The 26,083-nt window shown below is 43.6% G+C and overlaps 1 protein-coding gene across 2 annotated transcripts in view; it reads left to right on the forward strand.

The window, feature by feature from the left end:
• Window positions 1-22,298: 22,298 nt before the first annotated feature.
• Msrb3 (methionine sulfoxide reductase B3) overlaps window positions 22,299-26,083 on the forward strand; it is a 123,373-nt gene continuing 119,588 nt past the window's right edge. The window contains exon 1 of one of the 2 annotated variants that reach the window (XM_075954100.1): window positions 22,299-22,682. In XM_075954100.1, coding sequence (XP_075810215.1) covers window positions 22,520-22,682 — 163 coding nt within the window. In that variant the 5' untranslated portion in view covers window positions 22,299-22,519. The remainder of the gene's footprint in view (window positions 22,683-26,083) is intronic. The other variant, XM_075954099.1, reaches the window with a different exon arrangement.

Raw genomic sequence — 26,083 nt, forward strand, 5'->3', positions numbered from 1 at the left:
AGGGTAGAAAATGTAAATTCCCATTATTTGGATCATATGGAAATACTAGATAGGAATGATGATAAAGTGGGTTCGCTTATTTTTTTATTTTCCTATGTTACACGTTTAGCAATCTTCCTAACCATTTTTTTTCACAAGCTGAAAGGATTCCCAGTCAATACTGGAAAGACAACAGAGACCCATCATACATGTAATAGCCCTGTTTTTAGTAGAGAGAGACTCGGTGATAGTCCCTTTGGTCTCCAGCCAGTAACGTCTTCCGACAGAAAGCCAGAGTATTCATGTCATAGGCCTGTTGAAATATACTGTTAAGTAAATTCAAATTAATTTTTCAATTCTTCGTGTATACCAGCCAAGCTTAAGTACTCAGTAGCCACATGTTAACAGTGGCTAATGTTGGCATTTGGCATCTTGTCCAAAGTACATCTTTCTATGTAATTCAGTACCGCCCAGGCTACTTGTCCTTCCGCATACAGGGCTTCTTCTTGGATTCATTTTTTTTTTTACTAACTTTAATCTTGTCCTTCAACACTTCCTTTTCTCCGGGGACATTGGTTTTGTCTGTGTCCCTGAGTATTCCTATCAGTAAGACCTTTGTCCTTGCTGAAGCACTGTTGCTGTGAGCCTTCATCTTTACATGACCTCCTTGTTCAGGTTTCTAATCTCTCATAAGTTACGGTCTCTTTTCTTGCAGTTGATTATTGTCTGGGAGTGTATTGTTTATATGTAGTACTTATTTCCTTCCCCAGAATATAAATCCCACAAAAAAGTCAAAAAGTCAGAATTTGTATTGGTTACTAGATTTTTAGGGATCAAAATGATGCTTGACCTAAACTGTCTTCAGTGAGTGTATATTGAATCCACCCACAAATGATATAATGTTTATAAACATTATTCTGGTCTAAATGCATTTGTGTTTTGATTTTAGGGAGTTTGGTATAACTTAAGACCTGACTTCTCTGAACTGCTTAGCAGAGTTTCACATTTCTCTAGGAGAGGTTCATGTGAGTGCACATGGTGGGGGATCCGTACATGTTGGGGGTGCACATATGTTGTGTGCTTTTGGAAGGCAGCAGTCAGCTTCCAGTATCATTCCTCAGGAGCTGATCACCTTGGTTTTGTTGTTGGCATGTGTGTGGGTGTGGTGTGCCATGACTCAGGAATGGAGGTCAGAGGACAACTTCCAGTCTCCTACAGTCATGTAGGTTCTCAGGCACGCAGGAAGTGCCTTGCTTTACCTGTTACAGTTCCGCTCTCTTTTGTTTGGAGACAGAGTCTCATTGTAGAGCTCACTGAGTAGGCTAGGAAGGCTGATCTGCCTGCCTGGGCCTCTCCAGCCCTGGGATGAGAAGCCTGCAGCACAAGAGCGGGCTGTTCTGTGGGGTCCTGGGGACTGAACTCACATTCTCATGATAGCGTGGCCAGTGCTTTGCCGACTGAGCCTTTGAATCCCATCCCCCAGCCCTACAAGGTGTGGTGTGTTGTGTCTTCATCTGCACTCACTTTACAATTCATGCTTGCTTTTTCTTGTTTCTCGTTTCTTCTGTCTGGATGTTTGGGAATATGTTGCTGCCTTTCTGAGTACCTGGAGAATTTCAGGGTAACATTTTGCTTTCTGCTTCTAATTTTGCTAATATATTTTATGATTTGGATCTAAAAATTTGAATTATTTTAGGACTCAGAACAGTCCGGTAGAACTATGTGCACTTGAAAGGAAGAATGCTTCCTGCTGTGAGTGTGAGTGGAAATGATGAGGCTAGTTGTGTTCTTTCAGATCCTCTGTGGCTGCACTAATTTTCCAGGGCCTTGTTAATGATTAGTGAGAAGGCTGTTGAAATCTCTGATAGGAAACAAGTTTCTTCTTGCTGCTCTGTTTTCCTTTCAGGTTTTGTAAGCTGTATTATCTAGTATGTCAACCTTTGTATTCTTTTGCTGTGTCGATTCTGTATCATTATGGCTATGGTCTTAACTCCTGGAAATAATCTTTGCTCTGAATTTACTCGGACTCATCCTAGTATCAGACCTTCTTTTGATTTGTGATAGAATTATCTGTTTTCTCTTTTCACCTTTTTATTGTATTTCTTCATACTTACTCGATGTGCTTGGGTACATCTGCCACAAAGAGGGCAGTTAACGTAGATTTCCTTCGGTTCATGACTCCAGAGGTTCAAGTCCAAGACTGAGTGATCTCATAACTGTGAACCTTTGGTAAGAGTGGTACATGGTGGTGGGGCTCACTACAGAACAAGTTATTGGCCTTGTGAGCCAGAAAGCAGAATTACAGAGACTAGAGAAGGCCAGTGTCCCAGCATCACCTGCAAGAGCATGATCCCAGTGAAAGGCTCTCCCAGGAAGCTCTGCCTCCCGGTACTTTTGTCTCATCAATTAATTATGTTAGCAGTGAGTGTGATTTTATTTCTCTCATGGTGTTTCTAATTTGAGTTTGCCGTTTTGGAGTTAGGTTCTAGTTTGTTAGTTGCTTTTATCATGAATCTTTTTGGATGTTAACAATTTTTTATCTATTAAAATGATGTGATATTTGTCTTTTAATCTATTGAAAATAGGAATTTACTTTTTTATATTTTTTAAAAATTTTATTGATTTTTATTAAGCTCTACATTTTTCTCTGCTCCACTCCCTGCCTCCCCCCTCCCTTTCAGCCCTCCCTCAAGGTCCCCATGCTCCCAATTTACTCAGGAGATCTTGTCTATTTCTACCTCCCATGTAGATTAGATCCATTTATATCTCTCATAGGGTCCTCATTGTTGTTTAGGTTCTCTGGAATTGTGATTTGTAGGCTGGTTTTCTTTGCTTTATGTTTAAAAACCACCTATGAATGAGTACATGTGATAATTGTCTTTCTGGGTCTGGGTTACCTCACTCAAAATGATGTAGTCTAGCTCCATCCATTTTCCTGAAAAAATTCAAGCTGTCATTATTTTCTGCTGTGTAGTACTTCATTGTGTAAATGTACCACATTTTTCTTATCCATTCTTCGGTTGAGGGGCATTTAGGTTGCTTCCAGGTTCTGGTTATGACAAACAATGCTGCTGTGAACATAGTTGAGCACATGTCCTTGTAGCATGATTGAGCATCCTTTGGCTTTATACCCAAAAGTGGTATTACTGGGTTTTAAGGAAGGTTGTTTCCTAATCTTCTGAGAAATCGCCACACTGACATCCAAAGGGGCAGTACCAGCTTGCACTCCCACCAGCAATGCAGGAGTGTTCCCTTTAACCCACAACCTCTCCAGCATAAGTTGTCATCAGTGTTTTTGATCTTGGCTATTCTTACAGGTGTAAGATGGAATCTCAGAGTTGTTTTGATTTGCATTTCTCTGATAACTAAGGATGTTGAGCATTTCCTTAAGTGTCTTTCAGCCATTTTAGATTCCTCTGTTGAGAGTTCTCTGTTTAGGTCTGTACTCCATTTTTTTTTATTAAATATTTGTTCTTTTCATGACCCATTTCTTGAGTTCTTTGTATATTTTGGAGATCAGACCTCTGCCTGATGTGGGGTTGATGAAGACCTTTTCCCATTCTGTAGGTTGTTGTTTTGTCTTGTTGACCATGTCCTTTGCTTTACAGAAGCTTTTCAGTTTCAAGAGGTTCCATTTATTAATTGTTTTTCTCAGTGTCTGTGCTGCTGGGGTTCTATTTAGGAAGTGATCTCCTGTGCCAAAGCATTCATTCAAGTGTACTTCCCGCTTTGTCTTCTATGAGGTTCAGTGTGGCTGACATTAAGTTGAGGTCTTTGATCCATTTGGACTTGAATTTTGTGCATGGTGATAGATATGGGTCTATTTTCATTCTTCTACATGTTGATATCTAGTTATGCCAGCACCATTTGTTAAATATGCTTTTTTTTTCATTTGATATTTTTTGCTTCTTTGTCAAAAATCAGGTGTTCGAAGGTGTGTGGATTAATATCCAGGTCTTCGATTCAGTTCCCTTGGTCCTCCTATCTGTTTTTATGCCAATACCAGGCTGTTTTCAGTACCATAGCTCTGTAGTAGAGTTTGAAGTCAGGGACTGTGATGACTCCAGAAGTTCTTTTATTGTACAGGATTGTTTTGGTAATCCTGAGTTTTTTGCTTTTCCATATGAAGTTGAGTGTCTTTTTTTTTTTTTTTGAGGTCTGTGAAGTATTTTGCCTGGATTTTGATGGGCATTGCGTTGAATCTGTAGATTGCTTTTGGTAGGATTGCCATTTTTAATATGTTAATTCTACCTACCCAAGAGCATGGGAGATCTTTCCACTTTCTGGTGTCTTTTTCAATTTTTTGGGTGATGTTTCTCTGATTTCTTTCCCAGCCCATTTATCAACTCAAAAAAATTAATCTTGTATCCTGCTACATTGTTGAAAGTGTTTATGAGTTGTAGAAGTTTCTTGGTAGAATATTTGGGGTCGCTTATGTAAACTATCATATCATCAGCAAATAGTGAGAGTTTGACTTCTTCTTTTCCAAATTGTATCCCCTTGATCTCCTTTTGTTGTCTTATTGCTCTAGCTAGGACCTCAAGAATTATATTGAATAGATATCAGGAGAGTAGACAACCTTGTCTTGTTCCTGATTTCAGTGGAATCTCTGGGAGTTTCTCTCCATTTAGTTTGTGGTTGGCTATTGGCTTGTTGTACATTGTCTTTATTATGTTTAGGTATGTTCCTTGTATCCCTGCTCTCTCCAAGACCTTTATCATGAAGGGATGTTGTATTTTGTCAAAAGCTTTTTCAGTATCTAATGAGATGACCCTGTAGTTTTTATTTTTCAGTTAGTTTATATGGTGGATTATGTTGACAGATTTTTGTATGTTGAACCATCCCGGTATCTCTGGGATGAAGCCAGCTTGATCATGGTGGATATTTCTGATGTGTTCTTGGATTCGATTTGCCAGTATTTTATTTAGTATTTTTGCATCTATGTTCATGAGTGAGATTGGTCTGTAATTCTCTTTCTTAGTAATGTCCTTCTGTGGTTTGGGTTTCAGGGTAATTGTAGCCTCATAAAAAGAGTTTGGTAATGTTCCTTCTGTTTCTATTGAGTGGAACAATTTGAGGAGTATTGGTATTTGTTCTTCTTTGAAAATCTTGTAGAATTCTGAGCTGAAACTATTTAGTCCTGGGCTTTTTGATTAGGAAACTTTTGATGACGGTTTCTATTTCTTCAGCAGTTATAGGTCTTTTTAATTTGCTTATCTGGTCTTGATTTAATTTTAGTAAGTGATATTTATTCAGAAAATTTTCCATTTCCTTAAAGTTTTCCAATTTTGTGGAGTACAGGTTTTTGAAATATGACCTGATGATTCTCTGTATTTCCTCCATGCCTGTTGTTATGCCCCCTTTTTCATTTCTGACTTTGTTAATTTGGATATTCTCTCCACTTTTTGGTTAGTTTGGATAAAGGTTTGTCTATTTTGTTGATTTTCTCAAAGAACCAACTGTGTCTCATCAAGTCTTTGTATTGTTTCCTTTGTTTCTATTTTGTTGATTTCAGCTCTCGATTTGATTATTTCCTGCCTTCTAGGTCTCTTGGATGAGTTTGCTTCTTTTTGTTCTAAAATTTTCAAATGTTCTGTTAATTTACTAGTGTGACTGAGGTTTCTGTCCTGCCCAGTTCCCGCAGTTGTTAAGTACCAAAGAAATCACACAGAGGTCTGCATTAGCTTTAAACGAATTGGCCTAGTAGCTCAGACTTTTATTAACTCTTATAACTTATATTAGCCCATTATAGTCTATGTTAGCCACTTGGCTCCGCACCTTTCTTGGCAAGGCAGTCACGTCTTGCTTGCTCTGTGTCTGAATCACGACTGCAGACTGCAGAATCCTCTTCCCAGAATTTTCCTGTTCACATTGCCCTGCCTCAACTTCCTGCCTGGCTACTGGCCAATCAGCATTTTATTAAACAAGTACAAGAATCAAATGTTTACAGGGTAAAACCATTGTCCCACAGCACACTAGTGTGGGATTTTTCCAGCTTTATGTAGGCATTTAGTGCTATGAACTTCCCTCTCATCACTGCTTTCATTGTGTCCCATAAATGTGGGTATGTTGTGTGGTCATTTTCATTGAATTTTAGGAAGTCTTTAATTCCCTCTTTATTTCTTCCTTGACCCATTGAAGATTCAGGTGAGCATTGTTTAATTCCCATGTGTTTGTGGGCCTTCTGGAATTAGTATTGCTGTTGACTTCTAGTTTTAAGCCATGGTGATCTGATAATATACATGGGGTTATTCCAAATTTTTTGTATTTGTTGAGGTTTGTTTTGTTACTGAGTATGTGGTTTGTTTTTGAGAAGGTTCCAAGAGGTGCTGAGAAGAAGGTATATTCTTTTCTGTTTGGATGGAATATTCTATAAATGTCTGTTAAGTCTATTTGAGTCATAACATCTGTTAATACTCTTATTTCTCTGTTCATTTTTTTGTCTGACTGACTTGCCCAGTGGTGAGAGGGGAATGTTGAAGTCTCCCACTATTAGTGTGTGGGGTTTAATGTATGATTTGCTTTAGAAGTGTTTCTTTTACATATGAGGGTGCGCTTGTATTTGGGGCATAGATGTTCAGTATTGAGATTTCCTCTTGATGGATTTTTCCTGTGACTAATACGAAATGTCCTTCTTTGTCTCCTTTGATTGATTTTAGTTGGAAGTATATTTTGTTAGATATTAGGATAGTTACACCAGCTTGTTTCTTAGGTCCATTTGATTGGAAATATTTTTTCCCAATCGTGAGGCGATCGATGTCTGTTTTTGAGGTTGAGGTATGTTTCTTGTATGCAGAAGAAGGGTGGGTTCTGTTTTTGTATCCAATCTGTTAGCCTATGTCTTTTTATAGGTGAATTGAGTCCATTTATATTAAGTGATATTAATGACCAGTGATTGTTCTTTCCTGTTAATTTAGTTTTTCTTGGTGGTGATGTTAATTTGTGTATTTCCCCCTTCTTTGGGATTTGCTGATGTCAGATCATCAATTGTGTAAGTTCAACTCAAAAGCACAGAAAATATATTTAACAAAATCATAGAAGAAAACTTTCCCAACCTAAAGAAAGATATGCCTATGAAGATACAAGAAGCATATAAAGGCAGACCTATCAGAATTACACCTGACTTCTCACTGGAGACAATGAAAGCCAGAAGGTCGTGGTTTCATCTAGTAAGTGAATGATTTAGTCAAGCTCTGTTATGGCGCTGTGTCCCTGGAAACAGGTTGTTAACTCTTCCATGTCCCCTGGGTTAAAGATCATCCTCAGTCATTAAGAAATGGTCGTCTAGGTGTCGGTGCCCACTTGTTGAGTGGAGGCTTTCTAGCTTAGTGGTTTGATAGACAGATATGCATCCTGGGAGTAAATTCAACAAGAAACGCGGAAGAGCTACGTGAGAAAAGATTTTCCTTGCTAGAGCCACCGTAACAAATGAGCTAACTCTTCCTTTACATGGGTTAGTGCAATTCTGATAAAGATCCCATGGCGTGCACTAATCTGTAGTGATTTTAGTTAAAATTCTACAGTATCAACTGGAAGAATGAAGTAGGCAGGTAGCATTTTTAATTAAATTATGATTAATAAAATTAGGCTGGCTCTACTAGATAACAGAGCTAATTAAATATGTTAAATTATTAACAAAAACATCCAGCAGATAAAGGGAGAGAATCCATACCTTTATTAGAGGGGTCCTCGTTTTGGCTTCACTGACACCTAGAGTCACTTAAACCTGCCTTAATCAGGGAGCAGATTTTTATAGTAGCTTCATGAGCGCCTACCTTGAAATACTTCACTCAAATTACTAAAGTTGTTTATATGTGGCAAGTTAGAGTATATTAACTTCCAGAATTTCTTCCTATTTTTTTTCTGACACAGGTATTTGGAAGCATATGATGGTAACCTCCAAGTGCTTGATTTCTTCTCCAAAGTCAGAATCACTTGTGGAGAATTACCACAGACTGTTTTTGTACAAGGCTGTCTGTCTCTAGCATGTCTCCATGCCGTACAGTGTCAGTCTTTGCCTAGGTCTGTTCTTCACTGACTGGACTCGCCCTGACATAGTCTCTGGCCACGCCTGAGGTCTGAGCGGTTTTCTGACATTTTCCTTGACTTCCTGAGATGTTCCACAGTTTGAGAGCCTTGGAAGCCCACCTTATAGGGTATTTTTCATTGCATGTATGTTGCTGGATGACAGTTTTAAGGCATTGGAAAACACATCTGAACAGTGGGGAAACGGATGGTAGGTGCTGGGAAGCACTGGGAAGCCAGTGAGATGGTGACATCCTGAAAAGTGGTTTCATTAAGAGTATTTAGTGTATAATGACCAAGTAACTCAGCAGAGACCAGTTTTAAGAACGGGTGAAGACAGTTCCAGGCATGAACATACTGCGTGCACATGAAATTTTGCACATAAACATGGAACTCAGCAGACTGCAACCCGAAGCTAATCTTGAGGTCTTTTCTGCCCAGCGTTCTCTGAGTATGGCACTCCTTCTTGACAGCGTCTGGCCTCTGAATGACTATGATGGAGAATTACACTTCCAAGTCAGCACTTGTCAGGAACAAAAGAAATTGTTGCCTGTGCTAAGGGATATTTTTGTTTGTTTGTTTGTTTTTAGAGACAGGGTTTCTCTGTAGCCTTTGGAGCCTGTCCTGGAACTAGCTCTTGTAGACCAGGCTGGCCTCGAACTCACAGAGATCCGCCTGCCTCTGCCTCCCGAGTGCTGGGATTAGAGGCGTGCGCCACCACCGCCTGGTGCTAAGGGCCATTTCTAAACGGCCCAGTGTCACAGTGAATGAGAGCTAGCTCTTTCTCTAGGAGGGGACAGAAAGAAAGCAGAGGTCCTTGTCCAGCTTACGAAGGTTCCCACACAGCGTTCTCCAGAAGCCTCCGGCAAAGGGAGTTTGCCCGAATGTGCTCACAGTTGGAAGAAAGCGTCAGCACCCCAGCAGAAATAGCCCTTAGCATAGGCAACAACAATTTATTTTGTTCCTCACAAGTGCTGACTTTGAAGTGTAATTCTTCTTCAAAAGAAGCTGTCAAGAATGAGTGACATACTCGGGTAACACTGGGCAGAAAAGATCTCAAAATTAGCTTCGGGTTGCAGTCTGCTGAGTTCCATGTTTATTTGCAAAACTGTGTGCAAAGCGCGTTATGTTCATGCCTGGAACTGTCTTCACCAGTTGTTGAAATTGCTCTCCTCCGCTCGTTTCTTTTGAATCACTGCCAGTCTTCAGTAATGGCGCTGAGACATTTCAAGCTTAATCATCTCAGCACACTGGGAAAGGGCCATGTTTGTTTTGGCATGAGTTGGCAGTGTTAGCAGGTATATGAAAAGTCTTCCAACACTCCCAGGTCCCTGTTTGGAAAGATGGGAGACAATGGAGGGCGTGGTCTCCCGAGTTAGAAGAGTGTTTCCGATCGACTGTGACCCTTACTGGCCTGTGACTTCAGGCAAGTCAAGCAGTGTGGCAGTTTGTACTGTTGACAAGGCAAGAAAACAGCCTTTAAAATTGCCCACCGTGAGCCGGGCGGTGGTGGCGCACGCCTTTAATCCCAGCACTTGGGAGGCAGAGGCAGGCGGATCTCTGTGAGTTCGAGACCAGCCTGGTCTACAAGAGCTAGTTCCAGGACAGGCTCCAAAACCACAGAGAAACCCTGTCTCGAAAAACCAAAAAAAAAAAAAAAAAAAAAAAAATTAAAATAAAATAAAATTGCCCACCGTGGAGTACTGCTTTTACTATTCCTAAGCTGAGGCTACTTGGTAATAACTTTTAATTTATTTTTCTATTGTGGTCCTTCTTATTATTCACACATGAGAGAAACTTGAAAATGCATCAGCTCCTCAGTGCTTCATTTTAAAATGAAATCTCAGTTGCAGCAAAGAGGAAGGGGTCAGTTCCTGACTAGGAAGTTGTGGGATAGAAGGGGAACATTTGCAAGGTAGTCTCACTGAATAGACACAGGTGTCATAAGTAGACCACATGGGTCAGCGAATGAGTCCAGCGCACAAGTCCGGTTTCCGGTTAATCCGGGAGCAGGCGGTTGGTTTGCATCACTACACTAATTCATCAAATCATGTAGTATAAATCAATCATGCATCCCAGCCGAGGCGGGTTAACTCCAGGAGCACGGGGTCAGTTTGTTATTCTTTCGGTCCCTGCCCTAGCCACGCCCACTCCTTTTAACTCCTGACCTCTGCCCCGCCTTCGCTCTCTTCCCGCTTTTCCTCACACACGGGGCTTTGCCTCTCTCCTCCTCTCTCTCTCTCTCTCTCTCTCTCTCTCTCTCTCTCTCTCTCTCTCTCTCTCTCCCTCCCTCCCTCCCTCCCTCCCTCCCTCCCTCTCTCCCTCTCTCTCTCCCTCTCTCTTTCTCTCTCTCTCTCCTTCTCTCTCTCTCTCTCTCTCTCTCTCTCTCTCTCTCTCTCTCTCTCTTTCCCTTTATTTCTTTCTCTCCTTGTTAATAAATTCTTATATGGCTATTTCCTGTGTTTATATGTCTGACCCGCCGCCACCCCCCTATTCCCAATTGGAAATTAGACATTGAAAATCAATCCTGATGGCTGGATATAATGGTGAAGGCCTGTAATGCCAGCAATTACTGCTGTTAATCTAAGCCAAAGTTTTGAAAAATTCTGTGCAGACTATTTGTCTATCATCTGGGGTGTTTGTTGGGAACTGAGTCTCTGTACTTGAGAAGGAGCTCAGAATATTAACTCCCCCAGAAGATTTTGTGTTTTTAGTTTGGGACTCCCTTCAGACAGCATCAGGATATGACTGAGGGACACCTTCCTAGAGTTACCAAATCATCACCAATTTCTTTCTTCCATGAATGTGATTACAGAGGGAAAGGAATAAAATTGAAATGGATATGCTACTTCCCACAATAGATGACCAGGAAATAAAATGGTACCCTGTTGAGCCAAAGGAATTGTAAAGGCAAAGTTGGAAATTACTCAGTGGTTTTCATTCTACTGATGGTACCCGTACTTGATATATATACTTCCCGATGGTTTTCATTCTACCGATGGTACCTGCACTTGATATATATACTCTCCGATGTATTTTATGCAAACATGAAATCAGCTGAGCACATTTCACTCATGGGAAAGACATTTTTCTTCTTTTCATTTTTAGTATTTTGTCTCAAGTTGGAACATTACCGAGGCCTCTCTGGGTAATGTTCTTTCTCCTGAACATTTTGGGCTGTTTTAGATCTTTGGTCCTGATGCATTTACATATTTTCATCACTTGAACCAATAATTGTTCTCACCACTGGGAGCAGAGTATGTTTCAAGAATTATTTTTATCGTGCCCCCCCCATCTATATGAAGGTGGGTAGCCAGTTTATCTGCTGTGTTTTCTCTGTGAGAACTGAACCTTCATGCATTCTACGTAATCACTCTAACCCCATTAAAGGGCGGGTGGCATTTTTAACACAGTGGTTGCACTTGGAGGCCTCACAAAGCAGGAAAGCTTTGGGTTGGTTTCCCAGCTTCCATTGCTAATGAAGCCCTTCAGGGTCCAAGTCCTGCCAAGCTTTGCATATTTCAGAATGGAATTATAAGGTCGGAGAGACAGAAATTAAAGTTCTTATTCTGTAGTTTAGGTTTTCCTTTGTCCCACCTCAGTTTCCAAGGGCTGTAGCTTTGAAATGGAGAGGCTGCCTTCTGAGGCCTCCTGCTTTTGACCTGCCTGCCTGACCTGCACGTCACATAGCCACAGCTAACGGATTCCCCTAGGTTTCACTGGCTCCTGCTCCCCCACTGAAAGGGCCTCGTGGCCTGGACCTTTCATTTTCTTGCATACACCACACACTATCCAACACAAAGCCAGAGATCCATTTGCCTCTGCTTCCCAAGTGCTGGGAAGTGTGCCACCACTGCCCAGCTCACATCCACATTCTGATAGACTGTAAAGTACAGTATCAAAATGGTAGAATAAAGCTGTAGTTCCAGAACTGAGAAGTTGAGGCAAGGCTGCGGATATGATTCTAGATGAGTCTGGAATAAGACCCATCTAAAAAAGAAAGAAAGCAAAAGAAAAATAAATACAACCATAACATTACTGAATCACATACTTTGTGGTTTTTTTGTTTTTGTTTTTTTGTTTTTGTTTTTTCGAGACAGGGTTTCTCTGTGGTTTTGGAGCCTGTCCTGGAACTAGCTCTTGTAGACCAGGCTGGTCTCGAACTCACAGAGATCCGCCTGCCTCTGCCTCCCGAGTGCTGGGATTAAAGGCGTGCGCTGAATCACATACTTTGACTGGAAGACAAGATGGACCTTGAAAGAAAAATGAATATACCTGATAGAAATACGGACATGGGTGTAGGAGTTCATTTACTGATTATCTCATAATAATAAAAGTGGAGTACCCAAAGTTGGTTTCAGATAAATCACGAATGTTAGAATATGCTCTATATAATAATATCTGAGACATATTCATGGCAAAAATGATATTCTCTAAGATTCAAATGATTTTGCATATTCTGCTTTATGTCTGCTGACTATATTTCTATGGATCTGTGTTGTTCAACTCTAGTCTCGCGTTTTAGGCTTCTGATTTCTGCAACACCTTCCTGGGCAGCCTTCCCAACCCTACCCATTGCCTGCAGCACACTGCAGAACATTCCAGCTTCGTAGAAGCTGTTTGCTTTACATTCTTCTTCCACAAAAAGAATTTATAATCTCTCTCTCTCTCTCTCTCTCTCTCTCTCTCTCTCTCTCTCTCTCTCTCTCTCTCTCTCTCTCTCTCCTTTATAATGTTTTTTCCCTCTCTGTGTGTTTGTATTTGTAATTTAGTTTGTATCAGGCTCTTTAGGGAAGCATCAAGACGTGTAAAGAGTGTTGGCTTATTCAAAGAAAGGGCACATTTAGAAAAATACAATCAGCCTCAACCATGACTTCCTTCAGGTGTCCGTAGTTCTGAAGTCCTGTTATTAAACTTCATTCCCAGCATCTTACAGAAATGACAAGTATCAATTACTTTAAGGTATAAACTAAATCTCAGAGAAGGAAAACGAATTGCAAAGTCCCACACAACCGTCACATGGCATGCTGTCACTGCTGCTTACAAGCTGATTGCTCTAGTTTTATGACAGCCAGCTGTAAGAGATAACAAACATTCATGTAATCGACCTTTCTGGGGGAGATATGAATGAATGTCTGTCTATTCGTCCCAGACAAAGCTCTGACAGAGCAGAGAAGTGTTTCTTCTGGAGCTGAGTTTGGTGAACAAATGAGTTGTTGAGATTACTAACAGGAAGAGGTGTGACTCAAAGGCAGCCGCACCGCAGAGAAGCAGACCCTAGGATGAATGGGAGAAGGCTTGGGATGGTTACAATCTGTGGTGCTCCTGCCCAGCATGCAGGCGGCTGTGCTGAAGTCACCTCCTCTTCCCCATCAGTGTTTAATGTTGACTGCAAGCACTTAGTGTTCTTGTAGAGGACCAGAGTCCAGTTCCCAGGTCAGGATGCTAAGTCCTGGGCAACTCCAGCCTCAGGGCAGCTGATGCTTGGTTGCTTGTTTTTGGCCACCACAGGCACCTATACTCATGTACACACACACACACTTAAAAGAAATCTTTAAAAAAATAACTTGAGTACTGGACATGGTAGCACATACCAGTAATCCCAGTACTTGGGAATCAGAGGCAGGAGGATCAGGAGTTTAAAGCCATCCTCAGCTGAGGCCAGCTTAGGCTCTGTGAGACTCTGTCTCCAAAGGCAAACAATCCAAAGCCTCTAAGTGTCTGTTAGCTTCTGAGTCATACAAGATTCCTTCCAGGATGGAATATTTCCGTTTGCAGGAAATAGCAGGGCAACATTCCACGCATTTCTGCGGCTCTTACATTCTCCCTGTCCTATCGGCTATGATGATCCCTGAATATTGGTGGGGGAATACAGATCTCTAATCATTTATAGCTGATCACTAAGATGCCATCCCACAGCAAGTCCCTTATCCACAATGCGACTACTTTGGCTCCAACAGTAACCTCTGCCTACTGAAAACAAGAAGTTTCCCTCTATAGGAAACAGAAAGCAGCAGTGAACATAACACAAAATGGGCATAAACAGAAAAGGCAATTTGATAAGCATACTGTATGTGTTTAACATAACATTGGCAATCGCTTTCCCCATGGGAGCCTATTATCTCCCCAGCTTCAAGGAGTTGCCCTGGCTTACAGTACTGGCCATGAGCCCCCTCTCCTAGAGTGTGTCTTGCATTCAATAAGAAAACAGTTAGTTGTACTGTTAACAGCGGTGCCACTATTGCACCAGCAGGTGCATCTTGTCTGGTATGTTGGCAGTTGGGTTTGTTTGAATGCGATATCCCCATGCTTCTGTTTCCGGCATTTGAATACTCTGTTCCCAACTGGAAAGTAGACAACCAGCATCAAAGGACTCATGCTATTTCAAGTTAGTTCTCTCTGTTTCCTTACCTCCAGTTTGTTAGGGGAGCTCCCAGCTGCTGTACCCACCACTTACTGTCTGCTACCTCTGCTCAGCCATCATGGACTCAAACCTTCTGGAACTGTAAATCCAAAGTAAACCCTTTGTTCTATAAATTGCTTGGGTCACGGTGTCACAGCCACAGTAAGGGGACATACCTTAATAGAGAAGTGTAGCATGTAGCATGTAGCAGGGCCATCAGTGGCAATTCTTCCCCATCAGTAGGAGGGACGAGCGTCCATCTCACCCTGGTCGGGTATCTTTAAATCCTGCCGCTGAAGCATGTGGTATCTTCAGCAACAGGGACATACCACCACTTCCGATGTGTGGGAATAACTTTTATTATGTGACAGACCGCAAGGTCTTCCCTGGCCAACACCTTAGGAAGGTGACCTGCCCCTGGTATTAAGGTTTTTCATGCAGCAATTAAATAATGAAACTTTGTTTTTAAACGGAGGGTTGACACAGTCTCTGAAGGCCCACTGCCATTCAGACAAGTGTCAGTTGGTCTTGGAGTTCGGGAGCTGAAAAGATTTAAGGAAAAAATAGCTATTATCATTTGTTTGCCAAAAGAGCAATGTTAGGAAAAGTGGCATGGGCCTCCTATTGTCTACAGTCATTCTTCACGAGCCATCCCGTTTCCTCGTCTTGGGGCTGTCACTCATCTCCCCATCCCTAATGGACTTGGTGGGGCCAGCTTGCACTGCTTGGCTTGGCTAGGCTGAATGGTCACGCTTTTGCTTGCCACTTCAGTTGACTTTCGGGTTCTGTAGACTAAACGTTGGAGTCTCGGCCGTCATTTCTCCATCAGCCGCATGCGGCTGCTGAAAGGGCCGAGGGCTGGGTGAACGGTCTCCACACACCCCAGTGCATTCTTCTACAGGGAGAAGTGTACACAGTGCTCTTGGGGAATAACTACCCATTCTAAGGACAAGTTTAGTCTTTTTTTTACCTCTGCTGCTCTTACACCTCTGGTGAACTGTTGCTCAGACCCTAAAGCTGTCCGGAACCTCACTAACACAGTACTGTCTTCCTATCACCCCTGTTACCTGCCAGGAACCAGCTTGTCACAGACCTTTCCCACGTGTGACTTTGAGATGGCCCATCATCTGTAACCTCTCTCTCAGCATTTGCACGGCTTGATTTCCTACTTCTTTAAGGTCTTTAGCATTCCTCCCCAAACACTTTGAGCAACCTTCCCTGCCTTGTTTTTCTTACTTAACATACTAACCATTTTGGAAATGTATCTTGTTTCTGGTATATTTTTGTACATTAGCAAGTATTCAGCAAACATCTAAATGAATGAATGTAGGAGTAAATTTCCTTTGTTGGGGGTATTTTTTTTTTGATTGCACCATATGGTTTGATGACAAGCAGTTTTCACAAAATAGCTTGAATATTCAAATATGAGTTTAGGCTTCTGATTACTTTGAAGAAGTTGAAATGTTTCAAAGATATCAGTAATTTTGAATATATTGTAAAGTGTAAAAATTTAAATATGTGCAGGAAAATTGCTAAACATGAACAGATTTCCTTAAAAGGTGGTTTCTAATTACAAATGTTGTAGCGCTTGCACTACAACAGGACGGTACGCGAGCCGGGAACTAAGCTGCGATCTTAAAAACACACGCACACAGATAGACAGATGGGGACACAGGGACACGGGGACACGGGTCATCTTTGATATAAGAATGCCCACTTTATTGTGCTCAGGGGCAGCTTATATAGGGCTCTGGCCAGGCCCCAGCTGTCGGGATCTTTCAGCTGCAGACCCACCAGCCTGCCATCCAGGTCTCCTGCTCAGAGCAGAGGAAAACAAGTTGTTTGCAGAAAATTCAGGGTCTGGTGGTCTGCAGTCCCCAAGAAAATTTAAGACCATGGGCTATGAAAAAAAAAGCTATAAGTTACTTAAGACAGGAAATCCAATCAGGTAAATGTGTTTTATAGGTAGTGTGTTTTATAAAGATTGCAGGTTGGTAAGGAGGGATAAAAGTTAATAATATTAATGTTGTATTGACATTTTGTGATGTTTTGGGTGAAAATGGCCCCCATAGGCTCATAGGGAGTGACATTATTAGAAAGCATTAGGACTTGTGGCCTTGCTGGAATAGGTGTGGCTTTTTTGATGGAAGTGTGTCACTGAGTGTTGGCTTTGAGGTTTCAGATGCTCAACTCAGGCCCAATGGGTCACTCTCTCTTTTTGCTGCCTGCCCTTGGCTCCTTCTACAGCACCATGTCTACCTGCACAGCTTCCAGCTATGATGATAACGGACTAAACCTCTGAACCTGTAAGCAAGCTAAGAATTGCCGTGGTCATGGTGCTTCTTCACAACAATAGGACAGTGACTAAGATAACTGATTGCTAAGCATCATGTGTGGTACACAACCTTGTGCTCCATTTCATAGATAAACTGTCAAGGCTTGGACATGGTGGTGTTTGTCCTCTGTCCTCTGTGGCAGGAGTGGTAGAAGCCATATTTGAATCTCAATCAGATGATGCCGAAGTTCAGGCCACTGACTCTGAGAGCAGCGTATGTGACATGGACAAAGGCTCAGACTGACGCCACTTTGACAGACAGCAGACACCAGGGTTGGTTTGCACTTAAGGAGAAATCGTGAGGAAAAAGCATATACTCTTAAACATTCAATATTCCACAAGAGCGAGGTGGTTCCAGCGCAAGAAGTGCGCAGGCCCAGCTGGGGCGGGGGGAGGGGGGTAGCATGGAGTCTCCCATTGCTACTTGTGGGCAGCACTCAGAAGGCTGACCCACAGGCTCTCGGTCTGGACTGGAAGCTAGCTGCTCTCAAATGTCACCTTCCGTTGTAGAATCTGCCAGCACCAAGCAGCTTTGCTGACTGATGGAGAATTACTTATTTCTTCATAATATTGGAACGCTTGCTAAATATTTACTACTTACTGTTGCACATCCAAAAAGGCAGAGCTGGGAGAATCAGACAGTATTTCAATCACTTTGAATCTCTCAGAAATTAAAATGCACACACACACACACACACACACATACACACACACAAAATAAAACAAAACAAAAAAAAACGACAGGGCTTCAACTGTATAAAATTTAAAATGTCCTGCAAAACACAGGCAAGCCATTTAATCTAGAAAAGAAGGAAAATGCTCATGCCCGTCCAGTTGTCTCTCTCCAGTTAGGAATCCCCTGGATTCTGTGGCAGTTTGTTCCTCTCCAGAGCATATGGTGGCCAGGGACCAGAAGCCATGGCCTTGGCGTTCATTTTGGAGATTTGAAACAGCAATGTAAAGGTGTACCATAGTGTTCAGTACTGGACTCTGTGTCCACGGTATTGAGCACAGTTCGCAGGCCTGTTCCCACTCCTGTGCGATATTATTTTAAGGGCAAAGATGTCTCATGGTAGTTTATGCCGCAGAACATTCAAAGGTGTGGTACTCTGGTTTATGCTGCATTTGTTTAATTATGTAAAGATGTGTTGCTTTTGTTCACCTCGTCTTCCTAAGGCACCTGGTTGGTCTACTGAATGGGCAATAGGTAGGCAGAAAGAGGGTAGGCAGGACTAGCAGGCAGAGAAAATAAAGAAGAGGAAAAATCCAGGCTCTAGAAGGATGAGAGTAGGAAAAGGAGAGAGGAGAGAATAGGGGAGACATCAGGGGCCAGAGCCAGGCAGCTGTCAGCCAGCCAGACACAGAGATAACAAAAGGGAATAAACCCAAGGCAAAAGGTAGATAAAGAGAAACAGGTTAATTTAAGTTGAAAGAGCTAGCCAGAAAACGTACCTAAGCTAGGCCGAGCATTCAAAACTAAGTCTTTGTGTCATGATTTGGGAGTTGGTTGGGAGCCCTAAAGAAAGACCCCCTACTGTGCCCTGAGGGAGGAGGAGGAGCATTTCCATCAGTACAAACCCTGTTCTCACCAGGAGTGAGAGCCAGTGTGTTCTCTGCCCTGAGACAGAGCCGCAGAATCCAAGAAGCTTGGGAAATCGGCCCTGGGGTGGTACATGTGGTGCAACCTCCCCCAAAGGATTGTCTTCCTCTCCTGCCAATCACTAACTGGTTTAAAATATTTGGTAAAGGGTTGTTGCATTTAAGTGCTGATTTGGGTTTCTTGCTGTGGCTGGGGGCTTCTGGACAGTAGCAAGTCCTACTGTGTCCATTTTTTACTTGCAGGATGAGTTGGGCATGTGGGGAGGGGGTGGGCATCTCAAAGCTTTGCGACATGGCTGGGAGATTGTATTAGGGAGGTTGAGAATGGCGGATCAGTGGATTAGTGAGGACGTAGCTTGGGCTCTTGTCAGGCTCACACTCCATTTGAAAATGAAAAGGGGTTGTCTCTAGCACAACCCCATAAAAAGACCATACTGCAACTCTGGCTCTGGCGGGTCTTGTGTTTTGCTTGTTTGTTTGCGCGGGTGGTTGGTTGTTTTGTTTACTTGTTTGTTTGGTTTTGACTTTTTCATCATTTTTGTTGTCTTTCTTTTTAAAATTTTTTGTTTGTTTGGCAAAGGGTTCTTTCTGTCTTGCCCAGGCTGTCCTTGAACTTGTAGCCCTGCCTCTGCTCCAGTTTCCAAAATGCTAGGGTTACAAGCTGCTCCACCATGCTCAGCCACCTACCATTTGTTTCTTCAGCACAGCTCCTGACACGTGGCGAGGGCTGGGAAGGTAGGTGAAGAGACAAGGAGCCGCAATTGTACAAATTATTCTTGAGTTCTGAACACGTGAGGCATTAGAGCTGAGCATGCGATAGCCAGCCACGGCTGAGTCTACTGCCCAAGAGTTGATTGTGAGTGTCTATCTTCTCTACACTTTGACCTCAGACACATAGGTTAGTAGAGCAGTTACGGCATGTGAGTGGTGAGCTAATGCAACTGGCCCGGTCCCGTCTCCTCCCTCCCCCCACCCCCGCACGCCCAGTGTGATGTAAATGTCTGCCACTGGGGCAGGGGAGAGATGGCATGGGAAACAGGGGAAGTCATTACTCTTTTCTTAAAATCAAACAATGCTTAAAAAATAAGGCAAGAGTATTGTTACTTACCACTTTGGGGTATATACCCAAAGGATGCTCAATCGTGCCACAAGGACATGTGCTCAACTATGTTCATAGCAGCTTTGTTTGTCATAGCCAGATAAGGAAAATGTGGTACATTTACACAATGGAGTATTACACAGCAGAAAAAAATAACGACATCTTGAATTTTGCAGGAAAATGGATGGAGCTAGAAAACATTATTTTGAGTGAGGTAACCCAGACACAGAAAGACAATTATCACATGCACTCACTCATAGGTGGTTTTTAAACATAAAGCAGAGAAAACCAGCCTACAAATGAAATTTCAGAGAACTTAGACAACAATGAGGACACTAAGAGAGATTTACATAGATCTAATCTACATGGGAAGTAGAAAAAGAAAAGATCTCCTGAGTAAATTGGGAGCATGGGGACCTTGGGGGAGGGTTGAAGGAAGAGGGGAGAGGCAGGGAGTGGAGCAGAGAAAAATGTAGACCTCAATAAAAATCAATAAAAAAGATTATATTCTAGGGTGAAAGGGCCTGTGGTGGTTTGAAAGAAAAACAGCTCCCAAAAGGAGTGGCACTTTTAGGAGGTGTGGTCTTGTTGGAGGAAGTACTTCACCGTGGAGGTGGGCTTTGATAGCTTATCTATGTTCAAGCCACGCCCATCTAGACAGACCACGTCCTGTTGCCTATAAGCGGACTTGTAGGACTCTCTCCTTCTCTGCACCACGTCGTACCATGAAGATAATGGACTGGACCTCTTAAAATGTAAGCCACCCCAACGAAATGTTTCTCCTTTATGAGAGTTGCCGTGGCCACGGTGTCTCTTGGCGGCAATGGAAACCCTAATTCAGGGCATTTAGAGACATTGTGTAGATATGTGGTTACATCCTGGACCTCACCACACAGCGGTCGGTCGTAGGTAGCACCGCTCTTCTTCCCTGAGCCGTCAAAAGTATGGACCACATCCGTGAGGCCTAGAGCGCCAGTTATGTCCGTGGTCGAATTTCTATGTGAGTCTTTACCTCCGGACCTGAGACAGCCTGAGTGTCTGCTGGATACTTAAAAACACAAGAACCCAAGGGAAACACTCTTTGAAGCTACCGCTTTTATTATTCTTCTTTTTAATGTCAAGAAAACAGACCATAATTACATGGTAAACGGTGTAGCGGAGTAAATTCTATGTCCGTGCCTCAGTCTATATAACTGCGAAACAGACAGAAATACCAAGTGTACAGGATTGGCAGTTTTCAAAGGAGGCATCAGATGTGAGATGTCTAGCTCAGTATCTGCTGTTTACTATACATCCATTAACTTGAGACTTGTTTTTCCTCCTTAACATACTTAATTCGGGCGGGCATTTAGTATTTGGCAGGATCGTTAACTCCCCACCCCAGCGGACACAAACCGCTCTGTAATGGCGTCGCTGTCTTACGGCTTTCCATCTGACCGTCATTCGCAGAAATAGTCTACGCCTAGACACAATCGCCACGGTCCTCTGACAATGCTTTCTCCTCTATGCAGAGCGTCCCTGTCTTCAGTTTATAAATGGCTGCTCTCTTTGTAGTTTATGGGGGAAAGACTGCTAGTTGCTGCTGGGGAAATAGGAGAAAAACAACTGGTTATATAATACAAGCTTTAACAGAGAGAGAGAGAGGAGAGAGAGAGAGAGAGAGAGAGAGAGAGAGAGAGAGAGAGAAAAGAAAGTTTCCCACTCTGTTCCAGCTGTCCATGTTCCGGGTACATAGCTGAATAGTAATATCAAATAAATAAATAATAGTAATGTCAAAGGGCCCTTCGAAGGCTGTGTTTGCTCTATTACAGCAGAGTCACTCTGAGTGTCCTTAGCCATTTGTCCTTAGATCCGCTGTCATTGCTAGTACATGAACTGAAATCTGCCCATATTTTTTAATGCCAGATGTTTTAGGGGCGGCCAGTTGCAAATGCACTGGGTTTTGGCTTATGGGCCTTCATACTTTGCCAGAATTGAATTTGTTTGGAAATGGGGTTTACTAACTTTCAAATAAAGCATTTTCAAGCACAGTGTGATGTACAAATTATCTCCCTTTAGTTCATGTTAAAATAATCCACTCTCTAAATCTGTTTGACATTTACCCCTTAAGTGTTTTGCCTCAATTAATCACACTTCTTCAAGCATCTTAATATATTGAGAAGTAATTGTATAACATCCCACATTTCCAGACCCTGTCAAAAATTTGTTTGGCGGAAATATATATTATAGTAATTAAGACATAATTACATTGTCTTGAGAGGCCAAGGGTCATTTGGATCTGATTAACTGTAGAGTTAGCGCCAAAGAAAAGTCAGGTAGTCACGTGCTTGGCCTGTAATTAAACATCTGGGACACTTTGGTCATCAGAGGTAGCTCCTTTTGAATACATTTCCGCGTTACACTTTGGACAGTCTGCAATAAATACAAAGCGTGTGTGTGTGTGTGTGTGTGTGTGTGTGTGTCTATGAGTAAAGGTTGGTGTAAGCTAGCATTTAGCTGGTGTGGAAACTTTTCCCGTCAGCCCGCTTTGACTCCATATATGGTGTTCAAATAAAAGTTCAGGGGATGCCCTTTTGCTGATCTCACTGCACGCAATGCACACACACACACACACACAGTGGGATTGTTGAGGACTCTCACCTGGACACACACACAGTGGGGGTGGGGAGGACCCTCTCACCTGGACACACACACACACACTGGAGTGGTGGGGACCCCCAGGGAAACAGGCGGTGGTTCTCTGTATTATGGGTGTTCAGTACACTTAGGCGCGCTCATGTCACACCTTAACTGGCACCTCTCAATCTTCGGAACAGGCCAGAACTTTGATCCCGACACGTCATCCCACAGGTCCTCGGCTGTCTAGGGTCTCCGGTGGAGGCTCCGAGGGGGCTCTGTCCCGGGTCCCCCGCAGGGCTGGCACTCGGGGCCGTGGAGGCGGCGCAGGAGGCGGGAGTTGGCGACCGCCGCGCTCCGGGCAGCGGGCCCCGTCCGCGGCCGGCGCGCTCCGCGGTCCTCCCTCGCTCGGCTCCTATGCTCATATTTGGACTCGGCCGCCCGTGCCCAGGAATTTCCCGTCATGCCTCCCGCCGCCCCGTCTGTCGCCCGGAGCCGGGAGGGAGGAGGGAGGCGGACAGCGGCGGCTGCTCGTCTGCCCCGGAGTGTGCGGCGGACCCTCCCGCGCCCTCTCGCGCTCTGCCTCTGTCTCTGCCTGGCTACGGCCGCGGCCAGCACACTGCGCGGTGAGTCTGCCAACCCCGCCTGTCCCATCCGGCCCTCCGACCCCTCCGAAGTCAGGCTTGGGACCCGAACTCCCCTTCCCCCCCCACCCCGGGAGCGCCCTCGCCGCCTCCCAGCCTCCAGCGTCATCCTCCGGCCGCAGAGCCCGGGTGGCTTCCCAGGGACGCGTCCCACCGAGGGACAGCGCGGAACGAGGTCAGGCGGGAGCCCCGAGCCCAGCCTGCCGCCGCACTGACACCTTACCCGTCCCCCACCGCGAACCTGAGCCGCGGGAGCCACTGTCCCCGAGCGGGCCCCGCCCGGGGTGACTCCGCGGGGTGACCGGGGGCGTGGGCTGCAGCACCCCGGGCAGGCGCGCTCCGCTTCGCTTCGCTGGGGCCTCCGCTGTCAGCGGCGGCCGGGATAACGGGCCAGGGCGTGGGAACGTGGGAGAGGCCACCAGGCCCTCGATCCCCCCCCACATCCTGTCCCCATCCCGGGGAGAGGGGTGCGCCGGGCGGGGCTGGCATCTCTTAGGCCCAAATCCAGCAGAACCCCAGAGGAGCAGGTAACAGTTTTGTTTTGTTTTCAAGTGGAAACAAGCATGTGAATTTTTTTTTTTTTATAAAACAAAACTTTTCCATTGGGCTATTTCAAGTCAAACTATCAGAATAAAAAGTGCTGTTTCTGCCTTTGTAGGTTATGCGTAAGTGAGGTAATTCTGAAGGTGAAACAATAAGGTATTAAAAGAATTTTCTTTGGATCATGTGGAAAGTACTAGGAAGTTTTTTTTTTTTCTTCTCACTTGAGTGTCAAAAACCCCAATTATTTGAAGCATGAGGGAAGATTTTGAGGGAAATATGAAGTTGCAGGGGCTCTTGAATTTGGACAGGGTCAACTAATCAAGGCTTGGTTCTTTTGTCTGGCACGACAAAACATTTTAATTATTGAGAACTGGGATAACTTGGGAGATATTAATTGGTTGCTGTTTTGATATTGATGGACTGAACCGTCAATGAGATTTGGTTAACTGGGACACACGTTGGCTGGCAGTTGACTGCACCCTGTGCAGCGTGAGAGACAAAGTAGGTTTTTAAAGCGTAGTTTTATGTATAAAATTTTACACATAAACTATTCTCAGGGTTAGCCTGGCTGTGGTGCTCCACGCCTTTAATCGCAGCACTTGGGAGGCAGTGCTGGGTGGATCCTTGTGAGTTCAAGGCCAGAGCGAGCGACCAAAGCTACAGCAGAGAAACCACATCCCCAAAAACCAAACCAAACAAACAAAAAACCCCTCAGGGTTACAGAGTTTCCAAAGTTGTTTCCAGAACCAGAACCAACTACAGACTGTTAAATGTGTTGAATGACAGCAGTTTTATGTTCATTCCTGAATGACTCTTCAGAAAGGACCTTTTCATAGACTCATAATCCAGGAGCCACTTTTATATTCCCAAGTCCTTCTTGGGAGTCAGCAGATTCTGACTGCTCAATTTATTCGTGGATTTCCAAAACCTGGCCTGGATGGTAAGGGACAGACTGTGCTGCAGGGACCATATGAATGATTATTTCTGTATGTCTGATATGTTGACTTGCTCATTGCCTGTGGTCAAGCAGACTTTGAAGACCAAAATCAACTGTACTGTGGCCTTTTGCCAGCTTTTGGAACACTGAGTTTATAGTTGGACTGTTTAAACATAGTTTTAAAATTTTGTTCCTACCTGATATACCGATCAAATTTTTGATGCTTTTAATAGTTCCCTATGTGAATTATATTTTTTATAGTAAATACAGCAGCTCTTTGCCATTTGAATTTTTGTCATGGTGCCTGACTGCCTGTCTGCCACGGTTGTAGCATACACTATCGTTTAGATTTTGAATCGAAGTCCTGTTTTCAACTTTTCTATGTACTTGTTCCAGTGCTTTAATCAGAAGTCTTTGCGCTTTTACTAGAGTAGTGAGAATGTCTAATGCCCAGCGTGCTGGGACACCTTCTCAGCCCAGCACTCAGAGGCTGGGGCAGGCAGATTTTTGTGAGTTCGAGCTCAGCCTGGTTTGGATAGCAAGTTCTAGGCCAGTCATGGCTACATAGTCAGACTGTCAAAAAAAAAAAAAAGTCTAAAAACTACCCCAAAATAGAATCCATCAGTTTTTCCGATGTATTTTTCACTTATTCAGCAACCATAGGTTTTAAAGCATCAGAAAACAAAGTTGGTAAATAATGCCTTTGAGCTCCACATAACTAGTCAGAGTCCTTTGATTTTTATTATCATATATATGAGCATATATTTATATATATATTATATTTTGTATATATTTTATAAATATATATATTTTTGACATTGCAGTTGCAGATTTGGTTGATGATTTTTGGTTCCAAAGTTTAGCTGCCTTTTCTGGAAACGCCTTCTAACTACAGGATTCTGAATTACTCTTTGTGTTTGCATAACCCCTGCAGAGCCACCCCCTTCATTCCTTCAAACACCTGCCAGTCAGTCTGTGGCTTGCTCCACAGTCAAACTGGTCTACAGGTAGTCAGGTCCGAGGGGCGTGGCTTCAGCCTTGAGGGTCCCATCTGCCCTCAGGATTGGCCTGACAGACCTGACCAGAGCCCCTTCCTTTAAAACCAGGAAGTGCTGCCTTTGTCTCTGGCAAATGGCTGCCTGCTCGCCGCAGGTAAACCGAAGCCTCTGGCCCAATCTGATAACTCTGTTTTTGGTATTTGGGTCAGAGGCGACACCAGAGTACACTCAATACTTCCTGCCCTTTGAACGCCTGTTGCTAGTTACCTGGGGGATCTTCCAAATGAAGTCCCCTAGACTGAGGCATTGCGTTATAACCCTGCCTCTCAGAAGGCTTGGTCCCATCCACTAGTCTGTCGTCATCATAGCGTGCCTTTGGATAGGGGCACGATGACGGGCAGCCTTTTCATCTTTAGTAGAATTTCTGACGCTGCCCCTGGATCTCATAAGTTTGCCTTGAACGCCCTTTATTTTCTCTCTGGGCCATAATTCATTCTCCTTGTAGAACGTCCACTGTGGTCCTTGTAGAACGTCTACTGTGGTCCTTGTAGAACGTCCACTGTGGTCCTTGTAGAACGTCCACTGTGGTCCTTGTAGAACGTCCACTGTGGTCCTTGTAGAACGTCCACTGTGGTCCTTGTAGAACATCTACTGTGGTCCTTGTAGAACGTCTACTGTGGTCCTTGTAGAACGTCTACTGTGGTCCTTGCTGCCTGTGTGTGTATTCAGTTGCTCAACTTTCTGGAATTTTTTCGGAAGCCTTTAAGAGAATGTAGAAAAAGGAGAGCAGCCATGAGTCAGTTGACTGTGGACGATCTTGATTACTACTTGTTTCAAGTGACAGAAATAAACCTGGAGTAGTTTTAGTCAAAAGGAAAGAAGGGGGAAAGGAATGTACTGGAAGA

The sequence above is a fragment of the Microtus pennsylvanicus genome, chromosome 20 (genome assembly GCF_037038515.1).
Source record: "Microtus pennsylvanicus isolate mMicPen1 chromosome 20, mMicPen1.hap1, whole genome shotgun sequence".
Classification (NCBI taxonomy): Eukaryota; Metazoa; Chordata; class Mammalia; order Rodentia; family Cricetidae; genus Microtus; species Microtus pennsylvanicus.